General features: G+C 52.6%; 1 protein-coding gene across 1 annotated transcript; it reads left to right on the forward strand.

Moving 5' to 3' along the window:
* The first annotated feature begins 7,795 nt into the window (after nt 1-7,795).
* On the forward strand, nt 7,796-26,316 carry Map2k3 (mitogen-activated protein kinase kinase 3). Its single transcript, XM_051167379.1, has 12 exons — nt 7,796-8,031; nt 17,666-17,732; nt 18,089-18,137; nt 18,891-19,004; nt 19,236-19,355; nt 20,484-20,600; nt 21,296-21,347; nt 22,173-22,300; nt 22,659-22,736; nt 24,036-24,175; nt 25,542-25,587; nt 26,187-26,316. The coding sequence occupies exons 1-12, from the start codon at nt 7,983-7,985 to the stop codon at nt 26,268-26,270; spliced, it is 1,044 nt and encodes a 347-aa protein (XP_051023336.1). The 5' UTR covers nt 7,796-7,982; the 3' UTR covers nt 26,271-26,316.
* Nucleotides 26,317-26,532: the final 216 nt, after the last annotated feature.

Genomic DNA, 26,532 nt, shown 5'->3' on the forward strand with positions numbered 1-26,532 from the left:
TGGTGATGGGGCCTTTGGGTAAATCCCAGTGGGACTTTGGACCTTGGGGGATAAAGTAGACCTACCTTACTATACTTTTGTTTGTTTTCTTACTTTCTTTTTTAAACTTATTTTTATTTTATGTACATTGGTGTGTTGACTGCATGTCTATGTGAGGGTATCCGATCCCCTGGAACAGGAGTTATAGACACTTGTAAGCTGCCATGTGGGTGCTGGGAACTGAAGAGACACATGGTCCTGTGGGGCTGCCAGCTTGCCTGGGATCTGGCCGCTGCAGCTGACCGTCCCAGTTCTTCACTCTCAACACGTATACAACACACAACTAACTGTCTTGGCTGAGCTGCAGCTCCTTCCTGTTTCTACCAGGCAGCTCCACCTGCCATAGCCTGGGGTAAACTCTCCTCTGGAGACCTTGTGTCAAAAAAAAAAAAAAAAAAAAAAAAAAGACCTTGTGGCTGTAGCTTCTGTCAACTATCATCTCTCTGCTTCTGTAGGGCCCCTCCCCGCTCCCTGTTATCACAGTGGCCCTTCTGCTCCTCTGGTACCAGTCCCTCCCCTGAGGTGTGACTCTGCCGGTTCTTAGTCCTCAAATCCTTGAGCACCACATATATCCACTCCACTCAGGAGCCTCCGCACGATAAACCCAGGCTCAGGACAGCGTAAATCAGGAGGGCAAGGTGGGCACTGCTCATAAGGGACCCAAGGCCTCTTGGCCACTCAGGTGACAGATGTCTCAACCCAACTGAGCTCTGGGTCCCAGGAGAGGAAATTTGCTTCCTCAGGGTCTCCCACCAACCCTCCATTCAGACAAGTTCTCTCAGAACCATATGCAGCCAAAGGCCAAACATGTGAATATCCTTTGTAGAGACACAAAGAAGAGTAACTCCAGGCCGGATGTGTGACTAGGTGGGTACAGCTGGTCATTGTGGCTCAAGGTGCAGAGGCCAAAGTAGTGATGGGATCTTCATCTGTGGACCTCTGCAGAGAAGCTTGTGGCTCTTTTGTGAGCATGCAGTTCACAGCTGGGGTTTCAGAGTGACCCTAGATTCTCTAAAAAGGTTTTATTTTTAGTTTTTTTCATCATCTACTTATTGGCTTCCCTTTCTTCCACTCTTTTTTTTTTCCCCTCCACATTTGTCCTTATGCATGGTAGCCTCTTTATTTTCCCTTGAGGTATGCTTTTTATTTTTATTAAAGCATTGCAGGTACTTGGTGTTAGATGTCAAATCTCACTATAACAACAACACAATAACAGCAGCCACTGGCTGCCCAGCCTGCTCCTGCTGCACACAGAGTCCATGTCAGCCAGTCACTGCCAGGCTTCCTACATGGGAGATGAAGCGAGCCAAACCGATCAAGTGCCTTCCTTCAAACTCTTACAACTCTTAGCCGGGCGTGGTGGCGCACGCCTTTAATCCCAGCACTCGGGAGGCAGAGGCAGGCGGATCGCTGTGAGTTCGAGGCCAGCCTGGTCTACAAAGTGAGTCTAGGACAACCAAGGCTACACAGAGAAATCCTGTCTTGAAAAACAACAACAACAAAACAACAACAACAACAAAACAACAAAAGACTCTTTCAAGTCTTACTTCTGTCTCTAGCGTATATGTGTGCTGTTTCTGTTTTCCTTCCATTCGTTTGCATTTCAGAGAGAGCCTATGGCTTCCTACCATGGAAGGTAAAGATTCAGCTCTGGTATACAGGATTCCGTATATCTGAGTCGCTGCAAGTTAGACAGACCAGGAGACCGCTTGACCTCCTGGGCACCAGGCAGGTGTGAACGCTGTTAAGGCATTTCATTAAAATCGATTCTTAGTGTTAATACTCAAGGCTATGTTTGTCCCAGCTAGTTTTTTTTTTTTTTTTATGTCAACTTAGCACATGCCAGAGTCATTTGAAAGAGGACCTCAATTGAGAAAATGCCCCTATTATATCAGGCTGGAGGGCTAGAAAGATGGCTCAGCAGTTAAGAGTACTGTCTCCTCTTCCAGAGGTCCTGAGTTCAATTCCCAGCAACCACACAGGTTGCTCACAACCATCTATCCTGGGATCTGACGAAAGCAGGTGTATATGCAGATAGAGTCATTGTATACTTAAAATAAGTAAATCTTTTTTGAAAAAAAAAATCAGGCTGTAGGTTGTTAAATCTGTAGGGCAGAGCCAGGCATGGGCAGTGGCACACACTTGTTATCCCAGCCAAGGCAGAGGCAGAGGCAGAGGCAGAGGCAGAGGCAGAGGCAGAGGCAGGCCGATCTCTGTGAGTTTGAGGCCAGCCTGGTCTACAAAGCAAGTCCAGGCCAACCAACATTACACAGAGAAACCCTCCCTCGAAAAACAAAAAACAAACAAACAAACAAAAGAAAATAAACTGTAGGGCATTTCCTTAATGATTGATGGGAGAGGGCCCAGCTCACCATGGGTGGAGCCATCCTTGGGCCGGTGGTCCTGGGTTCTACGAGAGCAGGCTGGACAAGCCAGTAGACGACACTCCTCCCTGGCCTCCGCATCAGCTCCAGCCTCTAGGTTCCGGCCCTGAGATGATGATGATGTGAATGTGAAGAGTGATGTGGAAGGATCAACGCTTTCCTCCCTTACTTGGCTTTGGTCGTGGTGTTTCACCATCACAGCAATAGTAACCCTAATTAAGACAATATTGTTTTTTTTTTTTTTTTTTTTTTTTATTTTTTTAATTTTTTTTTTATTAAGACAATATTGTGAGTGGGTTTTTTTCCCTCCTGATGTTCATTTCTTTCTTTCTTTTTATTTATTTATTGGAGACAGGATTTCTCTGTGTAGCCTTGACTGTCCTGCACTCGCTTTGTAGACCAGGCTGGCCTCGAACTCACAGCGATTCTCCTGCCACTGCCTCCCGAGTGCTGGGATTAAAGGCGTGCGCCACCACCGCCCGTCTCCTGATGCTCGTTTTTATAAATGAGCAAAGACACTGGGGTGGACAATGAAGCTCCCTAAGTTGGACTTTCCCTTGCTGCCTTGAGCGAAAGCACTATCAGTCTGACCCAACCAAACTACCCTATGCCAGCGTCAGCACTCCACAGACACCCAGGGCAAACTATGTGAAGAGCACAGCTCCTGAAGGTGCAGCCTCAACCAAGGATGATAGGAACAGTTTGAGCTAGGCAGAGTCTCTAGCTCAGGCTGGCCTGAAACTTCCTACGCAAAGGAAGATAACGATTTGATCTGCCTTGCCTCCACCTCCCAGGGGCTGGCGTTACAGGAATGAGCCACTATACCTGGTGCTGAGCACTGAACTTAGGGCCTCCTGCGTGACAGGCAAGCATTAACGTGAGCCCCTGTATCAGACTGCTTTCTTAAGTCTTGCGGAGCCTTACACGACTCTGCGGTTATTCTCACTCTGGCCAGAAGGGGCGCCATTTCCCCGTAGTCTAGCTGAGGCGGCTGCTAAGGCGAAAAGGCTAGGATTGGTCCAAACAAATGGCTCTGATTGGCTCAATTACTGGCAGGCTCTCCAGATAGTTTCTTGCGTTACCATTCCCGGAGTTAACAATAGGGTCCAATAAAAGGTTTTTCTCAGGTGATCTTTCCGCCCTTGCTTTCAGCAGTGTGGGTGGAGCTGGTAGCACCTAAAGAATTAAGAAGCCCGGGCGTGGTGGCGCACGCCTTTAATGCCAGCACTCAGGAGGCAGAAGCAGGTGGATCTGTGAGTGAGACTAGCCTGATCTACAAAGCGAGTCCAGGACAGCCAGAGCTACACAGAGAAACTCTGTCTTGAAATACCAAAAAAAAAAAAAAAATGCCGGGCAGTGGTGGCGCATGCCCTTAATCCCAGCACTTGGGAGGCAGAGGCAGGTGGATCGCTGTGAGTTTGAGGCCAGCCTGGTCTACAAAGTGAGTCCAGGACAGCCAAGGCTACACAGAGAAACCCTTCTCGAAAAAAAACCCCAAAAAACCAAAAATAAATAAGTAAAATAAATTAAAAAAGAAAGAAAGAAAGAAGAAGCAGAAGCAAAGTGGTGATTATAGCAGATACAGCAGGAGAAGAGAGGTGACAGGGGACAGCAGAACAGCAGTGGTAGTGACATTTGAGCAGGTAGCAAGCTAAGCTGTGAAGGCAACAAAGCAGCCGACTATCACCCCAAAAGCCAGCGGCAGCCCTGGTGACGGTCCCAGTGGCCCTATGAGAAGATCTGCTATGTATTCTGGGCTCCCCCTTGCCAGGTGTCACAACTTCTCAGCCCTGGCTAAGTTGAGGAAGGAGTCAGGCAGGGCAACTTGGGGGTGGTGAGGAGTCAGAGCAATGATGCCCGTGAATGGGGAAAAAAAGCCCTGAGCAAGCACTACGGAGGCTCAAGCACCAGGACCAAGAATTCAAGGTTAGCCTGGCCTGCGTCTTGAGAGTCCATCTCCCAACACAGGCCTGCCCCCATGATCCCCTGCCCCACACACACACGTGCATGCGCGCGCGCGCGCGCGCGCACACACACGCGCGCACACACACACACACACACACACACACACACACACACGGGAAGCACACATGCACATGAGGCAGAGACAGAATGATTAACTCAAGGTCACTTTGCTGCTCTGTGGTGTAGGTTGGAGGCCAACCCTGTGCAGACAGATTCTGGGACTGCCCATGAGATAAAGCCGATGCGACAGTAATGTGCTTCTGCCTCTCTTTTCTTGCCTATGTGACCATGGGCAAGTTACTGGGCTCCATTTGTGACATTTCTCACCAAATCATGGCAACAAGAACAACTTTGTGGTCCTGGGTTCCAGACAGCAGGGCAAGCACTCTGGTTAAGAAGCCCTGCATGGTACTTTGAGCTGTCCTGGATCATTTGGGTTAGGATCTGGCCTCCTCCCTCCTAGCCATGAGACCCAGGGGAGATGCTTGGGTCTTCATTTCCTCACCCGGGAGAAGAATTCCCAGCTATACTAGCTTCACCAAGCACAGCCATACTAGGTCTGGTCACTAGAGAGTGCCCACCCTAGGGCAGCAAGCCTTGAAGGTCCTGTAGAGGGCAGGGCACTGCACACACAGAGCTGTGCATAACTGCTGCAGCTGTCAACAGGCCTCTCCACCTGTGCAACCATGCTGCATGCAAACAAAGCTTTGCGGCCAGCACATGGGGAGGAGACTGGAACAGCACGTGGAAGGGCTGCCTCTAAGGGAGAAGGCGGCCTCCCACTTCTGACCACCTCAGAGATGCTTGGGGTTTTTGAACTGCTATGTCCTCTCTTGGAAATGCTTACTCTTTCCCTTGCCTCTTCAAGTCTCTGCTTCTATGTCACCTTTTTTTTTTTTTTGGTTTTTCAAGACAGGGTTTCTCTGTGTAGCCTTGGCCATCCTGGACTCACTTTGTAGACCAGGCTGGCCTCGAACTCACAGCGACCCGCCTGCCTCTGCCTCCCGAGTGCTGGGATTAAAGGGGTGCGCCACCACGCCCGGCTTTCTATGTCACCTTTAAGGAGGCTTTTCTTGATTGACCTCATTAAAATCACACTGCCACTCGAGACACACTGTCTTTTTTTTTTTTTTTTTTCTGACAGCGTTTGTCAACCTGAGACAGCTTAGGCCTGAAGTCCCTTCCTTCCTGAGAGCAGAGAGCTGTATCTGTTTTGTTTAATGTTGATCCCACAACGCTAGGCACACAGTTTATGCTCAGTGAATGAGTTGCCTCCCTCTGCTGGGATTGGATCACCTCCTTTCTGCAAGTCTCTGTCACTCCAGGTCCTGCCTACTTCTCTCTTTTTTTTTTTTTTTAAGTTTTGCGAGACAGGGTCTCTCTGTGTAGCCTTGGCTGTCCTGGACTCACTTTGTAGACCAGGCTGGCCTCAAACTCACAGCGATTCGCCTGCCTCTGCCTCTCGAGTGCTGGGATTAAAGGTGTGCGCCACCACCGCCGGGCTAGGTCCTGCCTACTTCACCTCATGCCCACATGCTAACACGGGCTAAGAACCTTCCCACATCTAGCCTCTGTTTCCCTTAGTTTGCAGAGGGGACTGCTCTCCTGGGAGTCAGGGTACAAGGCAGCCTGTTAGAAGCTGAGTCCAAAGCTCTGGCCAGTTTCTTTCTTTCTTTCTTTTTCTTTTTCTTCTTCTTTTTTGGGTTTTTCAAGACAGGGTCTCTCTGTGTAGCCTTGGCTGTCCTGGACTCAATTTGTAAAGCAGGCTGGCCTGGAACTCACAGCGATCTGCCTGCCTCTGCCTCCTGATTGCTGGGATTAAAGGCGCGCGCCACCACGCCCTGGCGCTCTGGCCAGTTTCTGAGTGCTCATGTACTCCCCCAGCCAAACCGTATCATTTAGAGACAGGAGGGTAACAGATGCTGTTGCCAGAGGTGGCTGGAGATAAAAAGCCTGGTGGCCTTCCACCACGCCCCTCACTCAGGCAGCTGACTGGCTTGCAGGTGCAGCCTAGCCTGGCTTCCTGAACAGATGTCCAGTCCTGGGCTAGCTTCTCCATTTCTTCCAAGGATGGTCTCTTACCTCTTTTCCTGGCTACTATTTCATGAAGGTCACCTTCCCTGACCCCACCCAGGTGAGGCAGGGCCTCTTCTTAGGGCTCTTACATCTATTTATAGCACCCCACATGGAGTTTGTGATTCCTGGGCTGTTCGTCAAGTTCTCTGACTAACCCACTAAACTCCTCCTGTTTGAGGACCTCATCTGAGTCACCCTGGTGCCTTGGAGGCTGGCACGGGACTAGAGTCACTTTATCCAAGTCTGCGGCATGCTTTTCCTACTTCCTTTGTTCATTCTTCGAATAGTTCTTAGGCACCTACTATGTGTGTGCCTTGGGATACAGCAGGGGATGAGACATACAGGATTCCTAATGGGGAGGGGCGGGTGGCACGGAAGGAGGGCTGCAATAGAAACTAAGTACGCAAGAAGGCATTGGTGGCCTGTGCGTTGGCCAGAGAGCTAACTCACTCGAGCTCCGATTGGCTCCTTGACCTTGTGTTTCTTGCCCTCACTAGACCTGGCTTTCTATCCGATCCCAGAGACTCCTGATTAGTGTGAGGACAGAGGCTCCGCGACCGACTGCCGCCGAGATGGAACCCCAGTTAAAGCTGGCCAAAGGTATTTGAATGGTTGGAATGGCAGCTTATTTTCTGAGACTACCCCTAGCCCCGAGAGTGGAGCCGCTACAATGTCACAACCAGAACAGTTACTTTGTCACTAGGCATCACCAGGTTTGCTACTGAAAACCTACGCGCTCCCTAGGTGCCGGCGTGCCAGGTGCTCGTAGCTGCAGCAGTCACATGGACTTAAACGCTTGCTCGCTCCGTAAGGCGCAGTATAAACTCTTTCCCACAGTCGGTCAACACTCACCTGGCACGCGCCCGCCGCGGGATCGCGCTTTCCCTGCTGCGCTAGGGGGAAAGCCCGTGGTCGCCGCTCCCTACAGGGGAGCACATGGAAGCTCACCCTCGGTATGGCGCAGCCATTTATGAGTCCAGGCTCACTCAGGGAGCATCTTTTAATTCCACCTGGTGCTTTTTAATAGCACCACATCGGCCCGGCCTATCCACCCTAGAGATGCTGAGATTTTCCAGATTACGACCCGCTCACGGTCGTGGGCACGGCTGGGTCACCGAGGACCTCGCCAGCACAATCCCGCGAGTGGGTAGGACTGTCATCTTGATAGGCAAGAGGGCGGAGTCGGGCTGGACTAGAGGAAAGCAGGGCTGGATTCCGGCTCCTGGAGGGTGAGGCTTGTGCGCGACAGCCTGGTCAGGGTCTGATAGGCAGGGGCTTTTTCGGGCGGACCAATCAGTGCGATGGGCGGGGCCTGCGTGGCGCCGTCGGCAGGCGTCCGGCGCTGCCCGGTGTGGCTGTGGCGCCGCCCGCCTCGGACGCTTGCTACCGTCGCCTCTCTGCCTTCTGTCGCCCGTCGCCCGCCGCTCTCCGTCCGCCTCCAGCAGCCATGAGCGCGCCCGGCCCCGGTGTAGTCTGCCGTCCTCTAGATTAGTGCTCTCCACCGGGTCCATCCGCAGCATGGAGTCGCCGGCTGCGAGCCCGCCGGCCAGCTTGCCCCAGACCAAAGGTAGGCGCTCCGGTTCCACCGCGCGGCCCGAGCCAATTTCAGTTCGAGCCCTCCCGTGACCCTGGAATCCCTTCCAGGCCCGGCACAGGCATCGACATTCCAGTCCAGGCCCAGGACTGGGTCCAGCCCAAGCCCGGGACCTCACGGGACCTCATTGGAATTCTGATCTCAGGCCGTGGGACTTAACCCAGGCAGGACCTTGTGTTTTTCACCCTACTTCCCAAACTGGAGCCTCACCGAGAGCTCCTCGTTTAGGCTTCCGGGCTGCATCCTAGACTCAGCCGAGATTACAGTGATCCCTCCTACAGGGCTACACCAGCCCCCCCTCAGGCGAGTCTCCTGGATTGTGTCCGGGCTGGAATTTACTCTCCCTCTGGGCCCCAGGGCTGTGTTCCCACTGCCGGAAACCTGCCTACTCTTGAATTCAGAACACCTCCTCTCCTCCAACTCCTTCCACCCTTGTGAGCGAGCCCTCCTTTGCCCAGTGTCTTGCTGGCCTGCACACTGGCCGCCTGCACTTCTCCCTAGGGTTGTATCTGAACAACTTCCTGGCGTCTCCACTTCGCAGCTCAGCCCATACTACCTGCTGCTGCTGGTTGATTCGGTTGCAATCTTCTCACTGCACTGGAGGAGCTAACCTCTTCCTGCACCTAGCGTTTCATGGTCTGCTGCTCAGATCTGCTGTTTGGTACCTGGGCTAGCTGCTGAGCACAGGGGCTGACTGTACACGTCTCGGACTTGTCTTCTCCAAGTAACTGTCTTTCCTGGAAATTTCTGTGAGGTGGCAGTGGTGCTGCGTGGGCGCAGCAGCAGAGGCAGCATTTGTCATGGGAAGTGACGGGGGGGGGGGCGGTGAGACAAGATTTGGAGAGATCTTTCCTCCCCCTCCCTCCCCCGGCCCCCTAGGAATAGAGGAGGATGTTTTTGACATGTCAGAGATTCAGTAGGTTGGGTTGCCGAAAAGAACCGATAGCTATGAATGGGTTGCCTCTCTGCATTCTGAACCTGCCACTGCCTCACCCGGCCAGTCCCTTGACACGTTTAGGCCTTATTAATGAAATGGATATCAGGAGTGTGGTGTGAGACCGAATATAGAATGGTTTGAAGCAAGCATGGTGGGGTGATCAAGAACCTAGCAGAGACCCCAGTACGTCGTAGGGACACAGGGGGAAGTAGTTGCTGCACATCCTTAATTGTTTCCAGCTTTTTCTATTGGAAAGGCTCAGCCCTGTGGGGGTCAGGGCTCTGCTTTGGATTGCAGCTGCAGAGCACCAAGGACAGGAATAGTGGGCACTTAGAGGGTGCTTGGCCAGTGGTGGCCTTCTTTCCTTCTGACCTAGAAAACCTCAGCCTCGGGAGTTCTGGTCTTGGGCAGGCTGTCCTGGGCAGGCAGGGGGGGCCCTTTTCAGTCCCCTGCAGCTGGCTTCCATGGCTGTGCAGGAGCCCAGTAGGCGGGGTAATTGCATCTTACATAAGTAGGAGGCCAGATCCCTGACCATTGCCCAACTTCTGTGAGTAACTAGGGAGGCACTTGTTGGGGGAGGTGCCTGGGGAGGGACTTGCAGTGCAGACCTCGTGGACCTTGAGAACCAGGAAATTAGATGCTGCTCCACTCAGGAAGGGTTTGGAAGCAGTGTTTGTTTTGGAGGCATTTCAGCTCTTCTAGGCAAGAGATGCCTCATCAAAATAAAAGTTACAGTTGCAGATTACAGGCATCGAGATTCTGGGTGGCATTGCAAAGTTCCATATAGGGATACTGTTGACCCTCATGGGCTTGGGGACTTGAGGCCTGGTGCTTGTGAGAGGGCCAGGATGAATTTGCAGGTTGCAGGTTAGGTAACATGATATTCGATGGGTTGGATGGAGCTCAGACTCTCTCCGAGGCTCAGGATTCCAGTAGCCTTTTAGGGGTCTGGAGATAGCTGTGGTGGGGAGTGACAATATCCATTCACCGATGGATTCCCCCCCCACCCCCGGGTGCTATACATTGCTTTGTTTATATTCCTCATAGCCCCGTTTGCCCATAAGCAGAGGCTCAGGAACACTATCCATTTACAGAGGCTCTACAGCTATGGTGGTGGAGCGTGGCTACAGCAGGACTATACAACTCCCAGTGCTCCCTGCATCCTATTCCTATGTGAGGTGCTTAGGGGAGCAGTAGGACACTGGCACCCTACCATCACCCCATGTTCACTGGACCTGGAGCCCTACTGAAGCAGAGGACCACCTATTGTGCGTGCAGTCTTTCCAGGGGATGCTTCCTCCAGTGTGATCCTGCAATAGATGCAAAGAAGCACCCCAGTATGGACCCTGGCAGGAACTCTTTACCACCTTTGCAGAAAAGTCAAAACAAATCAAAACAAAAAAAATTATACGCTGGGTGTGGGGGTGCGCGCCTTTAATCTCAGCACTCTGGAGGCAGAGGCAGGTGGGTCACTGTGAGTTTGAGGCCAGCCTCGGAAAAAAAAAAAATGCATTTATGTGTGTATATATAGGTGCATGCATGCCACAGTACAGCGCATGTATGGAGGTCTCTCTGGAAGTTCAGAATACACTTTGTGGGAGTCAGCCATGTGGATCAGCCTTCTACCATGTGGGTTTTGGGCCTGGAGCTTAGATCATCAGGCTTGATCGTAGGTGCTCTTCTCTGCTAAGCCGTCCTGTCAGCCGGGAACTTTGGACAGAGTAGGGAGTGGTAGCAGCTGACCTTTATCTATGAACTTCCCAGTAGACAGTTGGCAGCCTGGCCTTTGTGCCCAAGCCTGGGACATTCTTCCCACATGTGTGAGGCCTGTAGCTTCCACAGCTTTGTTGACTTCTCCCATCTCCTAGCTCATCAGTGGCTCACTGGCTGTGGTCAGAGGCCATGGGCAGCTGGTACAGGAGCACATGTGGCCCAGGTGGTCTGTGTGTGCATGTTGCTATTGTCCTTGGGGAACACTGTATATGTATTGTCAGGGATGGCCTTTGACACTCTGTTGGGGGTGTTGTCACTGGAGCTGGTTGGTGGCTGGGGCCTCTGGCAGCCCTGAGAGGCTACAGGAGCACAGAATGTCTTGTCCTGGCCCTGTCTGCTACAGTTATAGCTTTCCTCCTGTCCTGGGAGTTGGAAAGAGTAGAGGGTGGCACCTTGGGGACTTCCCCCAGTCCTGGTGTGACGCACAGGAAACTCTATATCAGCCAGCCTGTGGCTCAGGGCCTGAAGGCAGTAAAGTTCCCAGTCAGCCTGTGTGGGGAGAGGCAGCCAGGCTTCCGGTGGGTGAGTCAGCAGGCGCTGGATGCTGATTCACCACAGGCATGCCAGTCACTGCCTATAGCTTAAAGGGACAATGCCTGACAGGCAGCGTTAGGGGGTTACATACCTCACCCTGCAGGCTGCCCCTGGCCCTGAGCTGGACACCACAGGTGGTCTGTTCTGGACCTTGTGTTGAGCTGAGATTCTGGGCAGGTCCTCCTGTCCTGCCCAAGAACTTCCTCTGTTAGGTAAACGACTCTTGCTTCCTCTTGTTCACCACATTAAGAGTAGGTGGCAGCTGCTGTTGGCTGCCCTTGCCCAAGGAACAAAGCCTGGGCAAAGGCAGGAGCGGTGGCCTTTACAGGGTCAGCCAGGTTGAATTACCTGGAGTCAGAGCTCCGGGTCTGCTGGTTTTGCAATGTAAAGTTGAGCAAGTTGCATCTGGCGCATTCTGGATACTTTGTATAGGTTTCGGTTCATGAGTAGCAGGCTGCATCTTTCAGAGAAGAGGCTGGAGGTTTTGTTTGTTTCTTTTTCTCCCAGCAAAGCGAGCATGGGAGCCCTGCCTACATGGATGCAGACTTCTATCCAGTGGCCAGGTGCCAGGCTCTGGTCATTGCAGCTATGTTAAAATGGGCCCAGGATGCGATCCTGACTCTATTACTTCCTCACCTGGGCAAATGGCATGGCCTCTTTGACTCTCAGTCCTATTCCGTGCAGAGGGAGGAAGCGCTTCCCCCCTGCAGGGTGGTAGTAACGATGGGAGATAGTGTTTCCCAAACAAATGGCATCTGTTATTATTTGATTGTTGGGGTTGTGGCTGCTTTTCATTGGCAGGTGAGTAAATACCTCTGATGATGTACTCACAGGATCTGTGACACAAGGCTTCTCAGAGAGCCGGGGTTTGCCAGGCTCTAGGCCAGGGGTTCTCAACCTTCCTAATGCTGTGGCCCTTTGATCCAGTCGCTCATGTTTTGGTGCCTTGGCTGAGCTGAAGTTAGTTCCAGGGCTGCCCTGGATTCTCAGGGAAGCTGTGTCCAACAGCATCCACAGCTAGTCGCCGACCCTGAACATCTGGGCCCTCCTTCCATGTATGGGTACAAGGTGAAGACTGCTCTGTGACCCCCCCACCTTTTCCCTCTCCTCCCTCTTTCTCCCTTCTCCTTTGCTCCCTATCTCCCTACCACTGATCTTTGTTTTTTCTTTCCTCCTCCTCTTCCTCCTTTGCCTCCTCCTCCTCCTCCTCTTCTTCCTTCTTCTTTTTGAGATTTAATTACAAATATGCCCTACCATTCCTGGTTTTATGTAGTGGTGAGGGTTAAACTCAGGGTCTCTGGGCATTCAATTCGGGGCCTCATGCATGCTAGGTCAACACTCTACCAGTTAAGCTAAGTCCCCAGCCCCTTTGGTTGTTTTTAAAGTTGAGCTTACTAGCATTCAGTTGGTAGAGGCAAGAGATCAGAAGTCCGATGTTGTAGCTAGGCATGGGGGTGCATGCCTTTAATCTCAGCACTTAGGGGTCAGAGGCCATAGTAGGACCTTGTCTCAAAAGGACAAATTCACTATTACCCTCAGCTGTGTGTTCTTACATGAGACCGCCTCAAAATACATAGATAAATAAAATTGAGCTTTGCTGTGCCCAAGGTGTGTTTAGCCCTCTACCCTACAGAGGCCCAGGCTGCTCCACACCATGGACTACAGGGCGGGCAGCCATGGGATGGGGACAGGAAGAAGCTGGCGTCAGCTGGTGAGGACTGCCATAGTTCCTCTTCACTCTTGGCTTTGGCTTCATTTGTACTGCAACCTCAGGGGAAGGGAGGTTTGGTGTGTTAGTTGATGGAAGTGCTGGTTTAGGGCAGCTCAGAGCCTGTGTGGGTAAGTGTTTTTCTGGATATCCCTATTTGTGTGGTACCCCACTTTGTGTCTTTTTATTGGTCCCCTGGATCACTGCAAGCGTTATCAAGTAGAGAAGCTTGTTTTGAGTTAACAAGTGTGCGGTGATAGGCCAGGCTCCTTGGGGACAAGGCTGCAAAGTGCCCTGGGTATTATCATCAGGGTTTGGGCATAATCAAAAAGTAGGTAGTGGTGCGGGGAACCCAAAGGTCAGTACTTTGGCCTGGCACATGATAACAGTCCTGAGTTGCCGTGGGAATGGGAAAGGGAGGGTGGGCTCATAGAGGAATGCTTTTTAGCTGAAGGCAAATGGGCATTTTGACAGCCCCCAGGATGAAAGGTCTCACTTAGGTCTGGACAGAGGAGAAGGACTGTTGCTCAGGTTGACCTGTGACACCAGTACTAGGCCCTGGAATTGATGGGGGCGCTGCCCTCAGCAGCCACAGCCTCTTCCCTTTTCCATCTTTGCTTGGCCCTACTGCCATGCCCGGAGGTCCTGGTTCAGTCACTCTGTGGCTGTTCCATCATGTATCAAACGCTCAGCTGATGTTCAGACACTTGAAGCTGGCACATTTTTAGCTACCAAAGGGAAGCGCTCATCAAAACGCCTGCCCTTCTTTTTGGAGCTCAGTTTGCCCTGTTCAGTTGTGGGTGGCCTTGTGTGTTCTCTGAAAGGCTGCTTCGTGTAGATGGCCCACTGAGGGGGAAGGTGGGACATCTTGTTTCTGACACTTTTTTTTTTTCCTTAGACCGGGTTTCTCTGTGTAGCAGTGATTGTCCTGGACTCTCTTTATAGACCAGGCTGGCTCGAACTCACAGTGATCCACCTGCCTCTGCCTCCCAAGTGCTGGGATTAAAGACATGCACCAGCACGTCCTGCAGATTTTTTGGTTTTTCGAGATAGGGGTTTCTCTGTGTAGCCTTGGCTATCCTAAACTCACTGTGTAGACCAGGCTGGCCTCAAACTCACAGCGATCTACCTGCCTCTGCCTCCCGAGTCCTGGGATTAAAAGCATGTGCTACTACGTCCAGTCCTTGTTTCTGTCACTTAAATGGCAGTATTAGCTTCCAATTTGCTTGCCCAGGCCCAGGAACCATATGAAGCACTGGCGGTAGGGGTGGGGAAAGTAAACAAGACAGAGATGTCATTTTGATCATTGGAAACTATGGGATGGGACTTACTGTCTTGTGTATGGCTTCCAGTGGCCTGCTCTCAGGCTTTCCCTGCTGATAGTTCGATGTTAGAGCAAGCCAGCGTGTTCAGGGTCACTTCCATACCCCACCAGATGCCCACAATGCCCTTTGTCAAGCCATCTCTCCCTCATGGAGCTCCTGAGAAGAGGGTGGTAGGTGGCATCAGATAGCACCCCCTCCCCCTTTCCCGATCCTTTGTTGTTAGGCACTGCTGGGTCCTGAGCCATTTCTCTGCATCACACTGAGGCCCTGGTGCTCAGAGAGGCTTAATCATTTGCCCAAGAGTGCACAGCAAAGACGTGGCAGAGTGACAGTTGAACCCAGCCACCTGGCTCCGGAGTGGCCTGTCTGGAAAAGTAACTGAGAAGTGACAGTAGAGGCCAGAGGACTCAGGGACAGCAAGGGCACTAAGTTGCAGCCATCAGGTGCAGGGTCAGGCACAGCCTGGATGGGGTAGAAGGGCAGAAAGAATGGTATATGCAAAGGAAATAAAGTGGAAAGCAAGGTGGTTCACCCAGGGGTGCATGAGCGGGACAGTGGCCCAAGTGGGAGATGGGGCCAGAATTTTATCCTCATCTGTGGGTACTTTGTGGGACCTCAGGTTAATGGTTGAATCTCTCTCAGCCTCAGTTTCCCCCACTCCTTGCCCGAGGAGCTGCTATGAAGTTGGAGTGAGCTGTTTAGATGTCTGGTACTGGGCGACCTGCACAAAGGACCCTGAGATCCTGGCAGACTTGTGGTTTGCTCACGGTGGCCAAGAGCCTCTGTTTGTTGTGGCAACAGTCACCACCTTGGGCCATACCTGGGTAGCCCCAGGCTGCCTGACCATCTGGGCCCAGCTCTGACATTGGCATTGGATAGTGCCAGCAGTGGTTGGTGGCTCGAGGCCTGTTTCTGGGCTGTCTCCATGGTGGCCTTACCCATTCCTTCTGACAGCTGGCATAGCTGCCCCAGTAACTCAGGTCATTCCTCACATGGACTGGTGGCCCTGTGCGCTGCCCAACCTGGGACAATCGATAAGAGAACCTCACTACCATACCCAACTGCAGGTGTGGGCATGATCTTGACAGAGGGGGTAATTGGGGTTTGGCAGAGGGCACATCTTTTTTTTTTTTTTTTTTTTTTTGGGTTTTTCGAGACAGGGTCTCTCTGTGTAGCCTTGGCTGTCCTGGACTCACTTTGTAGACCAGGCTGGCCTCGAACTCACAGCGATCCGCCTGCCTCTGCCTCCTGAGTCTGGGATTAAAGGCGTGCGCCACCACGCCCGGCTTGAGGGCACATCTTATAACACCTCCTGGTACACTGCAAGAGACATGGCGGAGACGGGCCAGAAAGTAGAGGTGATAAAGTGGGGTAGCATTATGAACCCCACTTAGACAGGTTTGCCAGGGCTGGCGGGGGGAGTGTCAGACTGTGGCTCATTAGGCATTTTATTAGAGAACACTTTACAGTTTTGTTACAAAGAGTCTCCTATCAGGAATGAATACTAGATAGTATAGGCCAAAGTGCTTTCTTTGCTAGCTTGCACATATGCCAGTCTGGGGACATACAGAGTTCTTGCAACTGTCTAACTCTACCCCTAGCACATGTAGCCAGAGGTGATCCCTGGCAAAGACCTGGACCCACAGGTGCGTGAGACCCAGGTCCTGTCTCCCAGAGAGACCCCCTGCCCGACACACACCAAAGGGGTCTGTCCTAAGCTCAGCTGCCTACCTCGGTCTTCTGGTCAGTACTTTTGAAAGTCACTCTGGCCTGGCCCGAATACACAGGCCTTATTGCCTGAGTCACATCCCAAGCTCCGTGTTGTGTGTGGCTACGGCTGGATCTGCCAGAACCTGGTTTAGACATGCTTCAAGGACTGGGGTCTTCTGGGAAGATGGTGGGCAGCTCACCTGGCTAGGTGGCCAGAGCGAGCTGGTGGCAGATGGCAGGAAGTGGTGGGAGCCTCTGTGAAGGGCGGGCGTTTGAGCAGTGCCTTCCTGTTCTGTGTGACTCTGAGAAGACTTGTTGCACCTCGCTCTCTGACTTTGCTGTCCCCTGGAGTTTTCTTCCGTTGTGGGGGTCAGTGCTTCTGCTGCCTGGAGAAGCTGAGACTGAGCCAATGCACACTGCCAATGGTGGGCTCTGAGCCATATGGCCCCGGTAGTGGGTGGTGGAGATCCTGGGCAGTCCATACAGGCTGCCCACCAGGCCAAGCACTCCCCTCCCCTCCCCATTGCCTCAGTGACTATCTATATTCTGGTGTGACCAATATGGAAACTGAGGCACAGAGAGCAGAAGTACAGTGAGTGGGGATTTGGATGGAACTTCGTCTCAGGCACTCTCCCACCAAGGCTGACCCTAGTAGAAGAAGGACACCGTGTAGCAAGGGCTGCTGTTATGAAGTCCCATGGCCACAGGGCAGGCAGCTTCCACAGCAGCAGGGCCAGCAGTTCCCAAAGGCCACACAGGAAGGTCTCTCTGCTTTCTCTCAAGTCTCTCTCTGGCTTAGAGGTGGCATCTCCTGTGCCTGATTCATCTTCCTTTTCTGTACCCCAGTTTCCTCTGTGGATACCAGTTGTGCTGGGTGAGCACTCACCTGGCAGACATAGAGCTCCGGGATCCATCCCCACGTGCATATGCGTATGCACATGCACACACGCAAACACACTCACCAGTCCTGCCACACTGGATTAGGGCCAACCCTAATGATTTCATTTTGATTTAATTAACTCTGCGGGAAAACAACAACAACAACAAACTATTCTCCAAATAAAGTCATATTCTTGGGTACAGGGGAGGGGGAGTTTGGGGGTTTAGGCCAGGACTTCAGCATACAAGTTTTGAAAGACATAGCTCAGCCCATAACAGACGTAGGACATGAGCTTTGTGTGGTTGGGAACATTGGTACTGGGCAGACTACATTCCATTCCTGGTGGTAAGAGGCCTGGAGACTCATGCATAGCTGAGCATTAGAGTTTTTGTGTGTGTATGTGTGTGTGTGTGTCTGTATACGCTATAGGCACAGCTGTCTGGTGCCTCCCAGCTGCTAGGCAGCTCTCCAGAGGGTGGGGCTTGGCTCTGCCATTGTCAGGGGAAAAGGCCTGAGCCAGGCCCCCAGCCTGAGTGGGACCATGCTCTGCACACTTCAAAGCCCTGAGGCTTCTCTTGGCACTGACCACACTGACTCTTGGGTATATATGTTGGGGGGGGGGGTGTCAGGAGTGGGGAGGTACAGATAGCGAGGACCAGGGGCCTGAGTCACCTCGGTCACCAGCTTTGTCCAGCCCAGAGCTAAGAATTGACCAGCTCCCTGTCTTCTCTCCACTTCAGGAAAATCCAAAAGGAAAAAAGATTTACGGATAATCTGTGTGTCCAAGCCACCTGTGCCCAACCCCACGTGAGTCTGTCTTAAGTTTTGTACTCTGTTCAGACTTAGAGAGGCTTCCTGAAGGAGGCCAGGAGTAGGAGTAAGAAGTGGGGATGTGGGGGTCAGAGGTGGGTGACCTGTGGGGGGGGCGGCTCCAGTAGAGACTTAGGAATATCGGCTGTTTGCTCTGTGCTTTCCCAATCCTTGTCTTGGGGGCTCTGGCAGGGCTACCTAGCAGCACCATTACGCGTATGCCTAGTAGACTAGTCAATGAACGGAGGCGGCTGTGGAAGCCTGCCCCCCCCCCGCCGGCCGCTGTACACTTCACCTCATGGCCCCTGTTGTTCCTTCTCCCAGAGAAGCTTATGGATCTGATCTCTCCACAGACCTCCCCGGAACCTGGACTCCCGCACCTTCATCACTATTGGAGACAGAGTAGGTGGTGACTGGACCCTGGGAGGCCTCCTCCTTCATCCTATAGGGCCATTGAGAGGTGGCTGTGGTTGGCAGACAGAGCTGGCCTCTGGGGGAGAACTCATTTCTTATCTTGCTGCTTGTGGCCCTCGACCACCTGCTTATCTGGAACAAGTACATTCCCCCTGCCTTATAGGGCTGTGGAGAGCCCAGAGCTAACCACACTGCCTACCTCAGAGTGCGGGCTGTGAATGTCACTCTGCTATCATCTGGAAACAACATGTAGGACTTGCAGGCTCCTCAGGCTCTATTGTACATACCTCTGAGTGTCTTGGAGACCACCTGCCCTTGAGAAGCCTGACCTCCAGGGCAGAATCTCCTCAGACCTCTTCTTGGCAGATCCTACCTCCCCTGTCACTGCCTGGTGGTGTCCTGTCAGTCTGGTTGCACAACCCCGTGCACCTCGTTCAGGGGAGGGAACGCCCATAGATGTTCAGTGGATGATTGACTAATGTCTCCCTCTGCTGAGCTTTGTGTGAAAGAGGGAAGGGCTTCTCCCAAAGTCTTCAAGTTTTCAGTTTTGCACTTATTTTATAGAGCTCGGTGGCAGGCTCAGGCTGGCTAAGTGCTTTCCACAGAGCCACACAGCATGGCCTATAGCAGCTTGGAGCTCAAATCGGACTAGCTTGTCCTCTGCTCTTCTTCCCGGGGGAGGGACTAGAGCCAGCCTCTGGCTTGATGGATGCTAATTGCCTCTCCTTTTTGCTTTTTAAGAACTTTGAGGTGGAAGCTGATGACTTGGTGACCATCTCAGAGCTGGGCCGCGGAGCCTATGGGGTGGTGGAGAAGGTGCGACATGCTCAGAGTGGCACCATCATGGCTGTGAAGGTGAGTAGGGCTTCACCCTCTCTGGAGCAGCACTAGAGGAGGCATGGACTGAGCTGTAGGTTGATTGCCCGCCTTGTGGCCCTGTCCCTCACTGTCACCATCAGCATTGAGGCAGGACTTCTCAGGCCAGGCCAGGCCAGGCCATGGGTTCTCCAAGGTTCCTGGCCCTCATGGACTCTGGGTAAGGGGAGGCAGCCAAGACACGGCCCTGATAATGCTGCTCTCCTGCAGCGTATCCGGGCCACTGTGAACTCCCAGGAGCAGAAACGGCTGCTTATGGACCTAGACATCAACATGCGCACGGTCGACTGCTTCTACACTGTCACCTTCTATGGTGCCCTGTTCAGAGAGGTAGGCTCTGTCTCCTTCCACCTCTTGCCAACCATTACTGCCATTCCACCCCTGTTGTGTGCAGTTGCTGGGGCCTTGGATGTCAGGGGAGCTACACTGTGCTGCCTGCCACCGAAAACAGCTCAACTGGGATCTTGAGGGGCAGGCTTGAGAGCCAGGCTTTCCTGTTTCTGGCCAACTCTCTGTGCCTCAGATTCCTTGTCTGAAGATGAAGCAGGGGACTGAGCAGCTCCCTTCAGGTTGTGGTCAGGGGCCTGGCACTCAATGGCAGCTGAAATTTGTGTTTGTGACCATTTGCTTTCTGCTAGCCCCTGAGTGGGCATGCAGGGGGACCCCCTTGGGGGAAGGGGGAAACTCTGTGGAGGGGTGAGGATGTAGGTTAGAGTCTAGATGCGGAGGACTGGCTGTATGTTACGGTAGAGAGATGCAGGGTGAAGCAAGGTGGAAGGTTTAGGATCAAGAGCACAGAGCTAGCTGTCTCCTGAGCCAGCGGGAGGCATATAGTGTTGGGAACAGCATGGGGTGAGCCCCAGAGTCAGGGGGGAGCAGGGACTTCCCACAGTGGCCTGCCATCTTGGAGCTCTTGAATGGTCTGTGATGTTTCTCTGCTCTGGCTTTCTTTTGGACCCTTCTAAAGTCCCAGTGAGCAAGTGTCAGCCAGCTCTGAGCCCAGGAAGTCCTGGGCTGAGCTGCCTCCCCCAGAGGCCATCCCAAGGCTATGCAGGTTTACTGGGGAGAAGAGAGGTCATTTGCCAGTGAAGAAAATTGGTTCTCGTCTCCTTTGTGTCTTGACTTGAAAGTCTCAGGACACACTAGGCTTCTGTTTCCTTGGGAACACCGTAGTGCTACGGCACAGGTGGAGGGCACTAGGGTGGCACTAAGGTGGACTGCATGGTAAGGTACCAGAACGGCAGACAGTCGTGGTGAGGGGCTTGGGAGTGTCTGGGGTGTGTGTGTGTGTTGGCCTGAGAAGTTCACTGTGTCCCTTCCTAGGTAGGGATTGGATCTGATGCTCACAGCTAGGCTGTTAAGATCGGGGCTGGGGAGGCCACTGGGAGCCTGTGGGCTGGCTGTCCAGGGCTGGGCAGCATTGGTGGACCAGCCAAGCCCTGGGTGTTGTCGTCCTAGGGGGATGTGTGGATCTGCATGGAGCTCATGGACACGTCCCTGGACAAGTTCTACAGGAAGGTGCTGGAGAAGAACTTGACAATTCCCGAGGACATCCTGGGCGAGATTGCTGTGTCTGTGAGTGGCCTGGCGCACTCTCTTCCCCAGTATGCACAGAACCTGCCGTGTGACCGTGTGGCCATGTGGCCCTCCCCGCCTCCAAAGGCTTAGTCCTTCTGAAGTCTGAAAGCACAGTTCCTTACTGAAGGGCTGGGGCTCCCCAGGTTGGGCCGCTCCCCACCTCCAAGCCCATGAGTGCCACTCTCAGGGTCCCCCTCACTTTGAAGGAAGGGCTTTGTACTTTCCACTGCCCCATACTCAGGATAGCTACTGGAGGTCCAGGCTGCATTAGGGAAATGCTTTTTTCCTGAGTCTACTGCTTCTAGAGGAGGGGAGCAACTCTGGATTGAGCATTGCTACAGCGCAGGGGTGGGGAGAGGGAGGGGCAGTGGACTCAAGGATGCCCTTCAACGCTGTTTGCCTCTGGAAGCATCAGCCTTCGCTCTCGCCTAGTCTTCATAGGTGGTCCTACTGGGGGAGCGAGAGGAACTTGGGGACCTGGTAGGTCTTGGTGATGGCCCTTGGGAGGCGCTGCTTGGGATTTGTGGAGTAGGAGGACGGCAGGAAGCTGACCAGTCGGTCCCTAGGACAACCAGGTTGATGGGCAGATCTGGGGGTGGGGGTGGGCCAGGAGGGGATGGGGTTTTACTGCTCTGTCATCATTGTTGTAACCTGGAATAACAGCAGATCCTGCCTCTCCCACCCCCATTCAGATCGTGCGGGCCTTGGAGCACCTGCACAGCAAGCTGTCTGTGATCCACAGAGGTCAGTGTCCTCTGCCAGCCCCTGAGGCTCAAGGAGGGCCAGACTGAGATACACCTGGTGGGGCGTGGGGCGCTTTCCGCAACTGTGCCTTTGGGTCTGCTGTGCTTCCAATAGGAGGAACTAACTGGATCCCCGCTTTTTTCTGGGTTCCATTGCACGCGCTTCTCATGCTATGAAACATGTCGCTAGAAATCTGATACAGGCTCCCGTGCCCCCATGTAACCATCCTGAGATTTTCTGGGATTCTTTTGCCTTTGTGGCCACTAGTCTGGATTTCTAACCCCCAGGGCTGTACTTAGTAAGTTTCATGCACCTAGAAAATGAAGGAGACTAAGCAGACCTTGACGTTCAGTACCCATCCCATTCTGTCCTCAGCTTGTCAATGTTGGCCCTTTGGCATGGATCCTTCCGGTCATTTTCTGTGCATCTTTGTCTTTTACACATCCACCTGGACCTTTGTTTGGAGGTTCCTACTTCCTGTGAGGCAGGGGATGGGGCTCCTCATTTGCATGCACAGACCCATCCCATCTGCAGCCCCCCAACTGTTCACTACCTTCTGTTTACTAGATGTGTGTCCACAGCAGGTGGCGTGCATGGTAGTGTCTCCAGAGCTCCGATGTTTCTCTTTGGTAGCGACAGGCTGAAGCACATGGTGACTTGTTGTCCAGCTGTGTGATGGGGCCTGGTGCTGTACATCTCACATCTCATCTCTATTTCCTTGTCCAGTCCTTGGGGGCCCTGGGTAGCTTGCTGCTGGCCCGCAGGGCACTGAAGGAGGCAGCATTCCACTTGGCATAGGCTGAGAAAGGCATTTTCTACTTGTAGACGTGAAGCCGTCCAATGTCCTCATCAACAAGGAGGGGCATGTGAAGATGTGCGACTTTGGCATCAGTGGCTACCTGGTGGACTCTCTGGCAAAGACAATGGATGCTGGCTGCAAGCCTTACATGGCTGTGAGTGGGGGTGCCCTAGCTGCCTATGTGGAGGACAGGACAAGATTTTTGCCTCTGTGCAGTGGGGATGGAGTTTTCCAAATCCAGTCTTGGAGATCCTGCCACCCTTGCTTGCACTCCATGCTCCCTGTTTGGATGAAGTTGTAGTTTTCAGAATCTGCCATCTCTGTTGTTAGGAAGGCAGGGTCCCTTAGCAATGGGGCCCCGGTGGGAAAGCAGAGATCGGCTCTAGCTCTTGCTGGCCTGTGTCGTGTGGGCAGGGAAACCTAATGGCACTCAGTTTTGGAGTGGGGAAAGGGGTAGTTGAGGGAACCTCGGGGCTAGCTTGGGTGTTCAAGCCCTTGAGTCTGTCTTGCAGCCGGAGAGGATCAACCCTGAGCTGAATCAGAAGGGCTATAATGTCAAGTCTGACGTCTGGAGCCTCGGCATCACCATGGTACTGTCTGCTGGGCTGGGGATGGGTCTGTGTAGTGTCCATGGGCTCCTGGTCGTTTAATCCCAGAAGAGAAAGAAGTTGGTTTCTGTGTGTGTGTGTATGTGTATGTGTGTGTGTGTTGGTGTGTGTGTGTGTGTGTGGGGTAACATCAAACATTCTTGTTTGAGTAAACGAATATCTGGGAGTTATAGGACCCCTTTCCTGAGGGCTATTTAACCATCAGAATGTTCTCTGTAGTCTGTGATGTTAGACTTTTCCCTAGAGCCATTGGTGTAGACCAAGAAGTCCCAGCCAATGCTAAGTTTAGTTCTTGCCATGTAAGTAATTTCCAAACCAAGAAGGTGAACTCTTAGCTGGATGAGGTGGCCCCTGCCTGTGATGTGATTCCTATGGTAGCACCCTCTTTTTTGTTTTGTTTTGTTTTGTTTTTGTTTTCTGAGACAGGGTTTCTCTGTGTATCCTTGGCTGTCCTGGACTTGCTTTGTAGACCAGGTTGGCCTCAAACTCACAGCGATCTGCCTGCCTCTGCCTCCTTGAGTGCTAGGATTACAGGCATGCCCCACCGCGCCAGGCTGGTAGCAGCCTTTTGTAAAGTGATTCTTTGGATGGCAGAGGCAGGAGGATCAGGAATTCAAGGTAATCCTCAACTTCATAGTGAATTTGAGGATATCTTGAGACTCTGTCTCAATCCCCAATACCCTTTCCAACTCTCAAAAAAGAAAAAACAAAAAACAATCATGGGTTTCCTTATGGTGGCTAGAGCCTGTCACTGAGACCTTCCGCTGTACCAGTCAGGTATCCATGCAGGAGTCTGCCACGCCCTGTTAGCTACACTAGTTCAAACAACAGCTGGATAGGTGGGCCTTAATACTGAAGTGTGTTTTGGGGAGGTTTTAGAGGAGTAGCTGGGATCAACAAGGACTTAGGACTTGACCTCTGCCTTGTGGGAAGGTGTCTGTGGCTGCCACACCCCACGTCTGGCACACCATCTGGAACCCTAGTTGTTAGATAAAATCTTCCAATTTTAGACTGAAAAAAAAAAAAAACAAAACAAAACCAAAAAAACAGTGGTGGTCAAATGCAGCTCAGGCCAGGGCTAGCCTTAGTCTGAGCTGTGTCTGCCAGCCCTGTCAGAGGAGCATAGTACTGGCACCCCAGTACTTCAGCTGTTGCTAGATGTGAGAGCACTCAGTGACAGCACCACGGGCCTGGCCAGATCCCCTCCTCTTCATGATTCTGGGTACAAAGTTTGGGTCACCCGGTGTCTGGAGCCTGCTGATTCTGCTGTTCCTACTGCAGATCGAGATGGCCATTCTGAGATTCCCTTACGAGTCTTGGGGGACACCGTTCCAGCAGCTGAAGCAGGTGGTGGAGGAACCGTCCCCACAGCTCCCAGCTGACAAGTTCTCCCCCGAGTTTGTGGACTTCACTGGCCAGTGGTGAGTAGGTGGGCTGGGTCCTTTCTGGCAGCAAGTAAACCCTTGAGCCACCTGGTACCAGAAGGCAGGGGGTAGGGCACGCCAGCAGAACAAAACCCGAGGCCCAGTGGCAGGTTTTACTTTGTCTTCCCAGAAAAGGATAGGTTAGGTAGATCCAAAATGGGAAGGGGTAGTGTGAGTGTGATGGCATTTATTACGGAAGACTGAAATGCATAATGAAGTTTGTTGTTATTGGTATCGAGACGTTTTTACCAAATGACAGAATGTTTGTGGACTCTTTATAAAAATCATTGTTTTGAGCCAGGCAGTGGTGGCACACACCTTTAATCCCAGCACTCAGGAGGCAGAGGTGGGTGATCACTATGAGTTCCTCATCTATAGAGTGAGTTCCAAGACAGCTGGAGCTACAAAAAGAAACCCCGTTTTGGGGGGGAAAAATGGAGCCGGGCGGTGGTGGCGCACGCCTTTAATCCCAGTACTTGGGAGGCAGAGGCAGGCGGATAGCTATGAGTTCAAGGCCAGCCTGGTCTACAAAGTGAGTCCTAGATAGCCAGGGCTACAAAGAGAAACCTTGTCTTGAAAAAAAAAAGATGTGTAAAGTTACAAAAGAATAAGAAAAGCAGTTATAGCTGGGCACAGTGGCACATGCCTGTAATCCCAGCACTCAGAGAGGCAGAGGCAGGCAGATCTCTCTGAGTTCAAGGCCAGCCTGGCTTACAAGTGATTCCAGGATAGCCAAGGCTACACAGAGAAACCTTGTCCCCGCAAAACAAAACAACCCCCCCAAAACAAAACACCAACCCTTGCCTCACCCCCCCCCCAAAAAAAAAAAGAAAAAGAAAAAGAAAAAAAGAAAAGCAGTTATACCAGTAGATTCTTGGGTTACAAAGGAGATTTAGAAAATACATTTTAAAGAAGAAACTAGTGAGAACAAGCCAGCTTTTGTGTGTTTTGGCCCAGAGATGCTCAGAGAACAAGTTTAAAGCTGAAAGCAGATGAACCCAATAGCATGACTCATTGGTTAGTTTGACCCTTTTTGATTGGACTTCACGCTCCAGAACCATTGGTCGGAGTCTTCCTTTCTGATAAAGGGTGATCTAGCATATGGCCATTAGGCAGAGCGTTTCAGGGTTGGTGCCACGGACATAGCCTGGATCACTATGGAGACAACTGGACTCCAAGAGGCAGGGAAAGTTGCTGCAAGACTGTAGTTTGTACCCGTGGACCCCCAAGCCCCTTTGCAAGACCCCCAGACAGTCTCGCTCCTTCTCTGAGCCTCAGGAGTATGCTGCTTAATGGGGGCAAGCCCAGCCTGGCTACATTCGCTTCCTCCGTGTGAGCCTGGCTCCACTGCCCTCTTTCCTAGCCTAAGGAAGAACCCTGCGGAGCGCATGAGCTACCTGGAGCTGATGGTGAGTGAGCATGGCAAGTGCCTGTCCTGTCCTCTGTGCTGTGTAGTGGCTGGGGTGAGGGTTGGGAGGGGGTGGGGGGGGGGGGGTAGAGCTGTCTAGAAGAGAGTTGCATCCCAGGGTGGAGGGGTAGCTCTTCTGCCTGGCCCCTGCACACACTTGTGCAGTTTCACCTTTGTTCACACGTGCATCCCAGGCCTTGTGGTAAGGTGCACAGTGCTGTGACAGTGGGGCACAGGCATCAGTGTGACAGCAGGGGAAGACTCTTCAAGGAGATGCCATTTACGTTGAGCCTGGAAGGATGGATATGAACTCTTTGCTCGTGAAGGAAGGGGAGAGGGTCTGGTAGGGCCTGACACCCTTGTGTGGTGGGAGCACTGTTGCAGGAGGGCGAGGAGCACTGTTGCAGGAGGGCGAGGCGGAGTCACAAGCTCTGGTGGTTTTGGAGGGCTTCTAGGTGCAGCAGCCCCAGAAGGACCAGCAGGCATCAGCCAGACGGGAGGCGCGTGCTGGGTGGACCAGGCTTGGGAGGAGGGAACTTCCCTTTATACCTTCTTCTGCATCCCTTCACCCCCGGAAATTGTGCTTCTGTTTCCTACCAGGAACACCCTTTTTTCACCTTGCACAAAACCAAGAAGACAGACATTGCTGCCTTTGTGAAGGAGATCCTGGGAGAGGATTCCTAGGGGTCTGGCCTGGGACCCCACTGGTCTTCCGTCATCCTCTTCTCCTCCTGGGGCAGCACTTCCCTACAGCTATAAGCTACTGCCATTCTGGTCCTGGGTGTTCCAGGAGGAATTGAGGGGGTCGTTTCTATCTGGCTCTGCAACTAGCTGTCCCAAATGCCAAAGAATCCAACCTCACGGGGATCCCAGCCAGGCCCATTCGGGCCCCACCGTGCCTCTGCTGTTGCTGCTCCCAGGGGCTCAGGCCTCCACCCAAGGGGTG

Source organism: Acomys russatus, chromosome 25 (assembly GCF_903995435.1).
Source record: "Acomys russatus chromosome 25, mAcoRus1.1, whole genome shotgun sequence".
Taxonomy (NCBI): Eukaryota; Metazoa; Chordata; class Mammalia; order Rodentia; family Muridae; genus Acomys; species Acomys russatus.

Bases quoted from the DNA above. Each gene is read 5' to 3' on its own strand.
- Map2k3 (XM_051167379.1), top strand. From the start codon at position 7,983: ATGGAGTCGCCGGCTGCGAGCCCGCCGGCCAGCTTGCCCCAGACCAAA. The intron at 18,138-18,890 runs GTAGGTGGTGAC...TTGCTTTTTAAG, and splicing joins TCATCACTATTGGAGACAGA to AACTTTGAGGTGGAAGCTGA. The intron at 19,005-19,235 runs GTGAGTAGGGCT...GCTCTCCTGCAG, and splicing joins GCACCATCATGGCTGTGAAG to CGTATCCGGGCCACTGTGAA.